This window comes from Microtus oregoni, unplaced genomic scaffold (assembly GCF_018167655.1).
Source record: "Microtus oregoni isolate MIOR12 unplaced genomic scaffold, Mior012 000014F_ref0000157, whole genome shotgun sequence".
NCBI classification, from domain to species: Eukaryota; Metazoa; Chordata; class Mammalia; order Rodentia; family Cricetidae; genus Microtus; species Microtus oregoni.
The window spans coordinates 19069893-19081997 of record NW_024543073.1 but is presented as its reverse complement, the minus strand read 5'-3'; the positions used below and the strand labels follow the sequence as shown (position 1 = coordinate 19081997).

At 42.3% G+C, this 12105-nt stretch overlaps 1 protein-coding gene across 1 annotated transcript in view; it reads right to left on the bottom strand.

Moving 5' to 3' along the window:
- The window catches only part of Ankdd1b (ankyrin repeat and death domain containing 1B), a 62582-nt gene extending 54337 nt beyond the window's left edge, over positions 1–8245 (bottom strand). Inside the window, exons 1-2 of the mRNA XM_041663705.1 lie at positions 8074–8245; positions 2849–2952 (exon numbers count right to left, since the gene is read on the bottom strand). Coding sequence (XP_041519639.1) covers positions 2849–2952; positions 8074–8245 — 276 coding nt within the window. The remainder of the gene's footprint in view (positions 1–2848; positions 2953–8073) is intronic.
- Positions 8246–12105: the final 3860 nt, after the last annotated feature.

Here is a 12105-nt window from a genome sequence, read left to right as displayed (position 1 = left end):
TGAATGCTGGGATCACAGGCTTGAGCCACCATGTTCAGCTGGGTCTCCCGTCTCTCTCTCATGTGGCCAGGACTTTCATATTGACTCTCTGTATTCTGATTATTTGGTCACACTTTTTGCTTTTTCCTTTGAAAGGGCTAAGAACTGTGTGCAGCAGAATCATACCCTAAGTGTTGTCAGAAGTCACCTGAGAATCTGGCCATCTACTGAAGGCGCCCAGACCCATGCCTTGTAGAACCTGCCATACAGTGATACCATAAAAGTCATTCACACAGGAAAAGCTGTATTTTTCCTCGTATGCAATCATTAATAATGGCATTGTCCCCCTCACAATGTATGTTAGTCGATGTCCTGTTTCTGTGACAAAATAACTGAGATGAGCGATTCCTAAGGAGGAAGCCATATTTTGGCTCAGAGCATCATAGTCTCACTGGCAGGAAGGATGGAAGGGAGCAAAGCTGCTCACCTCGAATAAGCCAGGAAAAGAGAGAGGGAGAGGCTGGGGTACCAGAGACCCCTTCAAGAGTAGACTTCAGGGACCTGCCCTTGTCTGCTAGGCCCCATCTCTGAAAGCTCTCACAACTTCCACTGTGCGGCAACCAAGCCTTCTAGATGGCTTTTGGAGATACTTAGGATTTAAATCAAAATGGAATATATTGATCATTGACAGAAAAAATTTTCTAAATGTTTCAGTTTGTTCCTTTCTTCTATGTATAATCTAAATAGTTTAAATTGTATGTGTATATAAGAGACATGTGTGCCCAAGAGGCCAGGAGAGGATACAGGATGCCCTGGAACTGGAGTCACAATGATCGTGTACTACCATGTCAGAGCTGGGAAACGAACTGAGTCCTTTGTAAGGGCAACAACTGCTCTTAATCGTTGTGCCGTCTCCCCAGCATCTCTCTTCTATAATTAAAAGCCTGCCATTTGGACAGAAGCAAATAAATTGATTTAGAAGGAAGTGAAGAAAGGAGGGAGGGAGAAAGAAATGGAAGGAAGGGAGGGAGGAAAAAGGAGAAGAGGAAGGAAGGGAAAGAAAGACGAGAAGATTCAAGGTTAGAAGAAGAAAGGAAGAAGGGAAGGAGAGAGGGGGAAGTTAGAGAATCGGGGAGAGAAAGCAAGCTATTGAAATCTTCCAAGGAAAAGCCACATTTTGCTCCCAGGAAGCCCACAGACAATTTACCTCTCTTCCCACAATGTACGTTTTTGCTTATCAGAAATATTCATGCCACATTTGCCATATTCTAAGTATTGTTTTATCTCCCCCAAAGATGCCTGGGCATGAACTACTCTTGTTTCACACAAGTAATGACAGAAATAAGAGAATGGTTTAAGATGAGTATTTTCTTTTCTTGCTTGCTAAACTGGTGATGTTTACAAAACACAAGTCATCTTGACATTGTTGGCAATGTAGAGTTTATTCTATTGAGTCAGCTTGGGGCTATCAGCTTCCCCATAAACTTTATTTGTGCAAGAATGTAATAAGTCCACTTACACTTAAAAAATATGCATCATCACAGATTTTAAGGAACCCTGCAACTAACCATGACAAGTTGCTATAAACAAGATTAAATAGCTGTCATTAGAAAGTGTGTGTGTGTGTGTGTGTGTGTGTGTGTGTGTGTGTGTGTGTTAGTTCAGTGATAGGTATTTATTTGCCTAGTATGTGTGAGGCCCTGGACTTAGTCTTAGTCCCCAGGCTACAATCTAGGACCAAGCCCAGGCCTGTAACTGTGATGGTGGGCTTTCCAGTCCGCCCATAGGCTTTGAGATATTCTAAAGACCCAGTGCCTTCCTTCTGTAGAATGAAGGAGAGAGGAAGGGAGAAGGAAGACAGAGGGGGTTGACGCCCAAGGATGTCCTCTGGCTTCCATACACATAGCCACCCACGTGAACACCTGCTCATACACGGATGTGAATGCTTATCCATGAACACACACAAACAAATACACAATTGTCTGGGGAATTAGATCAGTGGTAGGCTGTCTAGCATGCGTGAGACTATAGGTCAAACACTAGTAGCATAACTGCAGCTGCTTTGTGCAAAAAATTTGAAGTCTTTTAAACTCGTAGAGGCTGTACTCCCTGCTAGTTAGAAAAAAAGTTACTGCTGTTTTACTTACTCAAAAAGAAACCCCTATGCTTAGAATAATTTTAAAGATAAATACCTGTGTTTTAGAAAATAACTAGCCGGGTGGTGGTGGCGCACGCCTTTAATCCCAGCACTCAGGAGGCAGAGGCAGGCAAATCTCTGTGAGTTCTAGGCCAGCCTGGTCTACAAGAGCTAGTGCCAGGACAGGCTCCAAAGCTACAGAGAAAACCCTGTCTCGAAAAAAAGAAATAGAAAATAACTATTTTCACAGTTTTTTTTTTTTTAATCCTGCCTGCTTCTTTTCTTTAGTTTTCTTCTCCTTTTTAAAGCCCTAGGGGACCTGGAACTCACTATGTAGACCAGTTTGGCCTCAAATTCACAGAGATCCCTCTGCGTCTGCCTCCATGCATGTTCACAGAAGCCAGAAGAGGGCGTGGGATTTCCAGGAACTAGAGTTACAGTGGGTTAATGGCACGTGGGTGCAGGGAATTGAACCCCTTTCCTCTGTAAAAGCAGCCAGTGCTCTCAACAGCTGAACCTTCTCTACATGCCAACCAGCTATTGTCTTTTCTTCCCTTCTATCCCTGCTCTGCTCTGCTACATAATTCCATCTTTAGTTCGAACACCCACATTAGAGTCCCCACATCTCAGCCAGCCGAGTCTCTTCGATTGTTGCTATTATTTCAGCTGACCTAAGTGCTCCCAGGCCACCACATGGAATCGTCACTTGTCATGTCTGTGACTTCTACTCACAGTGTTCACAGCATTAATGTTAACCTTCTTTTCAAACAGCTTCTCCATAAGAGCCAAATTATTGCTTTTAGCAGCGTTCTGAAAGCTTCTCTCAATTGGCAGTACTGAAAGAAAGAAAGAGAGCATGACCCAGAGGAGCAAAGGAGGCCACAGTTCTCTGTCACGCTTCATGTGACAGCCTCGTACTCTGAAAAGCTGGAACTGCAACCTTGAGACTCTCCTGCTCGGCTGTTGAGGACACAGCATATTTGCTTAAATATTTTCCAAAGCCAGAATACCATGATTCCATCTTCTCCTCATATTGCAAGTGTTTTCGTTTTCATACCCTCAAAATGTTCCTGACCTCAAACAAAGTGTTGCTCAAGAAGGCCACCCTGAAGCTGTACTACCTGCCATCAGCTTAGCAGGTCAGAGGGCCACAGCAGAGTGACCTCCCAGGGGACCTTGTTTGTGAGACATCAGTAGGGGATAAGACTGGGAGGAACGTGCTTCTTCCAAAGCTAAAACTTCCTTCTATCTGCAGAACTCAGATTTAGTGCCAGACCTGGAGGAACCAAAGCTTTTAATGAGTCCATTGTAGAAACCCAGAAAAAGGCTAAGAAGATTGACATGTTTTATTATCATTTATAAGAAAGGACATAAAATTGGATTCACACCTACTGTGACCGTGACATCCCCCACTCCACCCCTCTCACTCATACATACATGTGACAAGCTTTATTAGCTAGCACAGAGAAGATTCAAGAGAGTCAGAGAGTTCTCAAGAGACAGTACAAATTATGGGGGATAAAATAAAAATTGAGGTTAAGAATTGAAAGCAGATGTTTGACAAAATATTTTGAACTGAATGAAAAGGAAAAGAGCATGGTTGGAGAGATGGCTCAGCAGTTAAGAGCGCTGACTGTTCCTGTCGAGGACGTGAGTTTGGTTTCCAGCACTCACGTGGTAGTTCACAATCATTTGTAACTCCATTTCTAGGGGACGGGACACCCTCTTCTGACCTCCACAGGCACCAGGCTCACACATAGTGCATACTCACACATGCAGGAAAATATATATGCACATGAAATAAAAACAATGTTTTTTTAAAGGGAGAAGAGAAAAAAGTAAACAGAAGAAAAATAGCAAGATAAAAATGGTGATCAATGAAATTTCAAACAGAAAAAATCATAAAACAAAAATCAATGAAAATGATAGCTGGTTATCTAAAAACATCAATGAGCCAAAAAAAAATGCCCACCCAGATGACATAAAAAGATCAGTATCATAAGTGAAAGAAAACATTTTTATAGACCCCACCAGACATCAAAAAGGATCAGAAGGAGGAGGCAGGCGAATTGTGAGTTCAAGACCATTCTGAGATACTTAGAAAGACTGTTTCAAAAACAACAACAAACAAGAAAAGATAAGGGAATATTATGAACAATTCCATCCATATAAATGTATCAACTAAAATAAAATGTCGTGTTTTCTAGACAACCATAGGCTACCAAAATTCACGCAAGATTATATAATTATCACGGATAACTCTGACTATCAAAGAAACTAGATTCATAGCTAAAACTATGCCAAAAAAGAAATCTTTATGCTTGAAAACATTTTTTTTGATGAACTTTACGAAGCATTTAAAGACCAACAGAGTCTATAAAAACCTTTTTTAGGGGTCAGCAAGATGGCTCAGTGGGAAAAGGCAAGCCTGGTGACCTGAACTCTAACCCCAGAAAGGACATAAAGGTCAAAGAAGAGAGCTGACTCCACAGAGCTGACCTCTGACCTGCACATGCACACTGTAGCATGCATGCACCATCCTCACACCATACATCATACACACACACACACACACACACACACACACACACACTAAATTACATTTATAAAAGAAATGAAACAAAGAACAAACGGCCTTCTTCTCCCTTCCCCAAAGGAATAAAACAAAACAAAAACACCAAACACCTCTCTTGGTTAACTGGAAATAAAAGAGAAGTTCCTCATTTTGAAAGGACATCTACAAAAACTGACAAGCAACAGCATACTTGATTTTTAAAATCTGAGCTTCTTTTTTTTCTAAAGATCAAGAATGAGAAGAGATTTTTCACTCTTACGTCTCTGTTTACGGACTGTGCTGAGAGTTCTAGCTAGAACAATAAATTGGTACATAAGTGAAGAGGCACGCAGTAGGAGGAGAAACTGTCTAGTCTGGCTTCAGACAACTTGGTTACTTATGTATAGAATCTTAAGGAATATACAAAGCAGCTCTAGAAACAGTAAGTGAGTTTAGCAAGTTTGTTAAGTACAAGATTAATACATAGCTATTAATCATATTTTTACATATTGGCAATAAACAAACGAAAACTGAAATTTACAAAGCACTATTTACAATTGATCAAAAACCAAATTATTTACATATAAGGCAACAAAACATACAACTTTTCTGTACCAAAGAAATATTGGGGCTGGAGAGTTGGCTCAGAGCTTAAGGAGCACTTGTTGCTTTTGCAGAAGACCCAGGTTCAATTCCCAGAACCTTTAAGGCAGCTTGTAACCATCTCTAACTCCAGTCCCAGAGGATCTAAAACCTTCTTCTGACCTTCAAGGGCTGAGGCATATACATGACACACATAATGTACATGCAGGCAAAACACACATAAAATAATAAACTAAATATTAAAAAAGAACTGTGGGTGAAAGCACTCAAAGCTAAATAGTGGGAAGATATATCAAGTCCTTCGGGTTGGAAGAGTGAACATCATAAACTGTTAATGTCCCAAAAGTTGTCTATTGATATAATGGATTTTCAATAAAATGTCGCACAAATATATTGCAGCTACTGACAGGTTCATATAAAACTTATCTAGAAAGGCAAAGAACAATTTTGAAAGACCAATGCTGGGAGAGTCACATTAGTGAACTGTAGTGTATCACAATTGTACAGCAATGTGCAAGATCAGGGCAATGTAGGGCATTTGACATAGAGAGGATACATCCACCCATAGAATAACATATACAGTCTGAAAATCAACTCAGACAAAGAGGCCAGTTATTTTTTGACAAAGGTTTGCAAGTTTTGACCACAGAGGGTGGATAATCATCTCAACAAATGGCATTTAAATATTTGGACACCATACTGAATCTTGATATAAACTTTATATGTTATACAGAAATGAATTCCAAATGGGTTGTGTATGTAAATGAAAAACACAAAACTATAAACTTCTAGAAGAAAATGCATGGGAAAAACTTTATAGTCTGTGGTTCAGGAAGATTTCTTACACATACATAACAGTGATAGTATAACCATGAAAGAAAAGAAAATTGATAAACTATACTTCATCAAAATGTAACTTATCCATTCTTATGAAAGGCACCACTAAAGAATAAAACAGATGAGCCAGTCAGTGATGGTGCACGCCTTTAATCCCAGTACTTGGGAGGCAGAAGTAGGTGGATCTTTTTTTTTTTTTTTTTTTTTTTTTGGTTTTTCGAGACAGGGTTTCTCTGTAGCTTTGGAGCCTGTCCTGGAACTAGCTTTGTAGACCAGGCTGGCCTCGAACTCACAGAGATCCGCCTGTCTCTGCCTCCCAAGTGCTGGGAATAAAGGCGTGCGCCACCACCGCCCGGCTTGAAGTAGGTGGATCTTTATATGAGTTTGAGGTCAGCCTGGTCTACAGAGTGAGTTCCAGTATAGCTGGAGCTACACAGAGAAACCCTGACTAGAAAAAACAAACAAACAAAAACAAAAAAACAGAAAACAAACAAACAAACAAAAAACCAGAATAATACACACTACAACTAGGTTTTTAATATTCTCAAATAATATTTCTGACAAATTAAATACATCCAGAATATTTAGCTCTCAATATTCAACAATCCAATTTAAGTACAGAGAAAAGACTTCAGAAGAACAGAGAGGAACCAAAGTATTGAAATTTGTCACCACTATAGAGAGAGAAACTCAACTAAGACCACCAATGAGATACCAGTGTGCATCCATTGAGATGTCTAAAATTGAGGAAAAAATACAGTCCCACGTTAGTGAATGAACTCGTTCTACCTACTGTCCCGTGTTAGCAAAATGCCTGAGACAACTGACGTGGAATGAGAAAAAGTTCATTTTGATTCAGAGTTTCAGAGGTTTCATTCCATGGCTACGTGGGCGTTGTTTTGGACTGCAGCTGCACAGTGGATAGACTTTGTCCTGATATTCTCTTTGGGGTTGCCCCCTCAGTAACATGAAAATGTCCTTTCACTAAGCCCCGCCTTCACCACCCACAGTCTAACCCTCTCAGACTTCAGCAGCTCTCAGCTTCATTCACAATGCTCCGGAAGGGGTATCTTCCTCATTTTAAACAGGCATTCCATCTGCTTCACTCTTGCTTGTCATGGTTTCTATCTGAACTTCCGGTGGCTGGTTGTTTCCTCTCATTTGGGTATCCGTCCTAAAGTCTGCCTGAGCCCTGGTCACGTTGTTTCACGGTTTCCACAGCGCTCTCAGACCTTTCCCTCAAATGGTCACATGGGTTTTCTTCCTCATGGTCCACCAACTTCCACCACACAGCAGAAAGCGAGCTCCAGGGAACAAGAGCTACCTTGGCTTCTGCATCCCCACGTCTGAATCATGTCTAACAAATATTAAGCCCTGGGAAAGTGTTTCTGGAATTAGCTAACCAACTGACTGAACATTATATTAAGGAACTGGTGTCCAGTTGCCAAGGCTGGGCTTCAGGAAAGAGCCCATCCATGTGAGCCCATGGTGTGCTGTTAAGAGACTTGAGTCCTTTATTTTCAATTCCTGATGACCTCCTCCTTGGGGCCTCGTCAGTTAACTGCTATCATTGCCAAAGCATAGCTGATCTATTCCCCATGCTTTAGAAACCTAGCAACAACTGTACGCGACTTAAAATCACACAATAAATCTGCACGTAAATCATGATTTAAGACAAGAGAACAAAGAATTCTATTTGCAAAGGGCTTACTCATTTCTTTAAACAGTCTCCTCCTCAGCTTGGAAAGGCGATTTCCCTGTCCACAGTACAGGGTGCAGCGTGAATAAACACTCCGGGATGGGGATGGGGGCGCGGAGGAGGTAAGGCGGTGTCGGGGGACATCCTGAGGGTCGCCAAGGCAGATTGCTGGCCCGTTTCCTTCTAGGTGGCAGTGGTTACTCCTCTAGTTCCTCAGCCCGAGCCCACCCTCTGCCCACCAGGAGACCCCTTCTCAGAACTCACAGCTTTCATGTCCTGCAGCTGTAGCCTCCTCATCCGTCCCCTCAGGCTTTGATACCCTGGCCAGATTCCTCCAGGGCCCGGTGGCCGGGCCCCTCAGGTTAGCCCTCAGGACCCTGGCCACCTGGAGCATCAGCTCCCTTGCCCTGTGGCCCCGGCTGCTTTCGGGGTTCATGGCCACCGTCGCTGTGAAAATTTCACCAGGGTGCGTGGCTGGACTGGAAATGCACCCTGCAAAAGCTGGTTGAGATTGCTCTCTTGGAGCGGGTATCTAGGCACAGGCCTTGGTTCTCCAGCCCTGCCCTGGCTTGGGTTGGTCTGCGGAGGCCACCCTTAGGTGTGGCATATCAGGTACTAGGGTTGGCTGTCCACAAAGGGAAACAGCTCTAGAAATCTCCAAACCCTCAGAAACTCCGAGTTCATACTCCATCACTTCTTTGTACGATTTAAAAATGTCTGGCTTTGATTTATAGTCAGAGCTCACTCACTACTGGAATTCAGTATTAAATACTTCCTAACTGGGTTTCCAAAATTTCCTCCTGATAAAAAAACTGACCCAATTTCTCATTTGGTAATCATAAAATTATCTGCTTTCCTGGCTGACTCTGTTAAAAACTGAAGCAATACGGAACCAAGTCCAACAAATCCTGACTCACCAAATAAACTTCAAATAAAAGAGGTGATACGACTTTAGTTTTCTATTATGAAACTTATGAGATATTTCATTTTAATTTAAATTATATAATATTAAGGCTGAAAAGACGGTTCAGTGGTTAAGAGCTCTTACTGCTCTTCAGAGGACTAGAGTTTTGCTTCTAGCATTAACTCTGAGTGGCTCACACCTTGTCTCTCTCATTCTGTTAATGCTCTCAACAAGAAAAAAAAAGTTGCTGGGCAGTTTTTAATCCCAGCACTGGAGAGGGAGAGGCAGGCAGATCTCTGTGAGTTTGAGGCCAGCCTGCTCTGCAGAGAGAGTGCCACAGTCAGGGCTACACTAAGAAAACCTGTCTCGAAAAACAAACAAATTGAAAGCACTGATTTTTTTTTTTGCTCTACACCCATCTAGAAATGCCGAAAGGCTGACCCTCCTCCAGCATGGGACATAAGACCAGAAGTAATACATGGTGGCAGCTTTTCTTCTTGATTCTCCTGAGAGCTTTGACAAGATGCAAGCTATGAAGCATCACGTGATGCTGTCTTTTTCAAACAGCAAATGAATTATCTCAGTGTGCTGATGTATGGATGGATTTTGTTTTTACCTTTCTGATTCTCAAATAAATCACACAGAGGCTTATTCTTCCTTATAAATGCCTGGCCTTAGCTTGGCTCCTTTCTAGCCAGCTTTTCTTAAATTATCCTGTCTACCTTTGCCTCTGGGTTTTTATCTTTCTCTTTCTATATACCTTTCTTTATTTCTTACTCCATGGTTTGTTGTGTAGTTTGGTCCCTGGAGTCCACCTCTCCTCCTCTCATTCTTCTATCTCCTCTTCCTAGATTTCTTCTTCTATTTATTCTCTGCCTGGCAGGCTCGACTTTCCTTTTTCCTGCTTAGCTACTGGATGTTTAGTTCTTTGTTAGACCAATCATGTATTCTAGGCAGGGAAAGTAACATAGTTTCACATAGTTAAACAAGTGCAGCATACAAGAATGCAACACATCCTTGCATGATTAAACATATAGTCCACAGCATAAACAAATGCAACACATCGTAAAATAATATTTCCCAGCAGGTTCCCTTGCCAGGGAAGCTCTTCCCCTTCCTGTTGCTCCTCTGGTATCTTCTTCTGCACAGCATTCGGTTTCTAACTCTCTCTCCCCAGAACTAACTCCTTCCCCACCCCTTTCAATGCTTTTATTCAACGATTTCAACTTTCATATAATTAAAGCTCAGGCTGTCACTTCAAAGAAGGTACTCTAATCACTCAGTTCTAAAATATTATGAACACCCCCTCCTCTCTCCTTTACCTGCTCTTTCGTTTATGGTAGTTGTCACATAGAACAGATATTATTTAGTATGCATCTAATATTAAACATCACCAAGGCAGGAGGTTTCTCAGGCTTTCTCCTCTTCTGTACCTCCATTGCCTTACAGTACTTCCAGGCTTGAGACCAATTTGTCAAATAAATACGAAAACAGTTCTACCAGGGAACAGCTGCCAGTGTTCAGTCCTGAAAGCTTTCATTTCTCTCCGAACAGAAGGTTGGCTAGGAAGGCTACATGTGGCTAAAACAGCTATGAACGAATGTGTCCTAGCCTCAACCACAAACATACTTAAAATGTTTTGAAATTTAAAACAATATTGACAGACTTTTTTCCCACTTTCAAGTGTGCGGTGTGTATTCATGTATGCAGGTTTTTTACCTGTTAGGTGCATGTGGAGGCTGAATTTATGTCAGGAATTCTCCTGGATTGCTTTCTTGCCTTATGGAGGCAGGTCTCTCAAATCCTGGGCTCACAGGATATGGCTAGACTTGCTAGTCAGTTTGCTCAGGGGAGCTCCTGTGTCTGACCCCGGAGGCTGGAATCATAGGCAGGGCCACCAGGCCGACCTGGCATTGTGCATTCTGGGGACCAAATGCCACTCCTCACACTTTTCTTGCAAACACTTTCATTGCTAACGTATCTTCTCAGCCCCGATTGCAAGATTCTTAAGTGTGCACTTTGAAGCTAACATCGTGTTTCTATCTCAAAAGGCCTGGACATGCCTGGGTGTGTTTAAATTTGCAGAACAAGAAGAAGAGGAAGAAGAAAAGAAGAGGAGAAGGAGGAAAAAGGAGGAGGTAGCATTATTTATTGGTTCCTTTATTCTCTGGTCAGAAGCTGTCCCCTAGAATCCCACTTCACATAGCACTTCACATAGTTACCTCTTAAGAACTGTTGCCTGAGGCTGATTCTTCTTCCTTCTTGTGAGTAAAAATGTTTTAAGATTTAGTGAGGTAACCCAGACACAGAAAGACAATTATGACATGTACTCACTCATAGGTGGTTTTTAAACATAAGGCAAAGAAAACCAGCCTACAAACCAGAGAACTTAGACAACAATGAGGACTCTAAGAGAGAATTACATAGATCTAATCTATGAGGGAAGTAGAAAAAGACAAAATCTCCTGAGTAAATTGGGAGCATGGGGACATTGGGGGAGGGTTGAAACAGGGAGGGGAGCAGAGAAAAATGTAGAGCTCAATAAAAAAAAAGAAAAAAGAAAATTCAAGGTTAATAAAACATTAAAAAAATGTTTTAAGAAAGTCTGGAGGCTTGTAGGCCAGAGCTGCCATGACAACTCTGAAAAGTTTTTATGTCCCAATAAGCCTCTCCGCCTATGCAATAAACCAAATCAGACCAAATCAAAACCAAATTAGAAAAAGCCCAGGTCTAATGGTTACTAGCATTAGGAAGACAGGAAAACCACGTGTTTGTTCTCTGCTCCCCCCCCCCCCCTAGTTTAAATACCCTGTGGGAGTGGTCTTTAGCGTCTCTGGGGAGGGGTCTCCATTTAGCGGGCTTTCTCAGAGATGGAGTCTGGGTTGAGGCAACTCCCAGGGGAAGAGGCTTGGGATGGAACTTTCCACCAAACATTCCAGACTCTTTGGGTATATGAGTGTCAGGGGCTGGGGTGACACTTCCACCCAAACAAACTCTATTCCAAACAAACTCTATTCTAGCCTGTTACTCTGCTGTTCCCACGGATACCCCCAACTCAGGTGCAAAATAGCTGTGTCTGCTTCCAGAAAGTGGGGCAAATGGGAGAAACAGGGAGTCAAAGAGGACACTAGAGCTTCCATAAGAAGAAGGTTTTAGCATACTGCACAAGGCTTCTTCACACAGCCCACTGGCTGACCTTCAGTCATGCACCTAGACCTTGCTGCAAGGGCGTGTGTTGCAAGAGTAAGAACACGAACTGCTCTGCTGGACTCAGGGGATTCCCTCTGAGACCTGGACATTTGCTTCTGCTCGCTAACAAAAGGCCGTTGATGCTGTGCCAGGCCTTCACACTTGGGAATCAGATGAGAAACAGCCTGTTTCTGCCAGCCTCC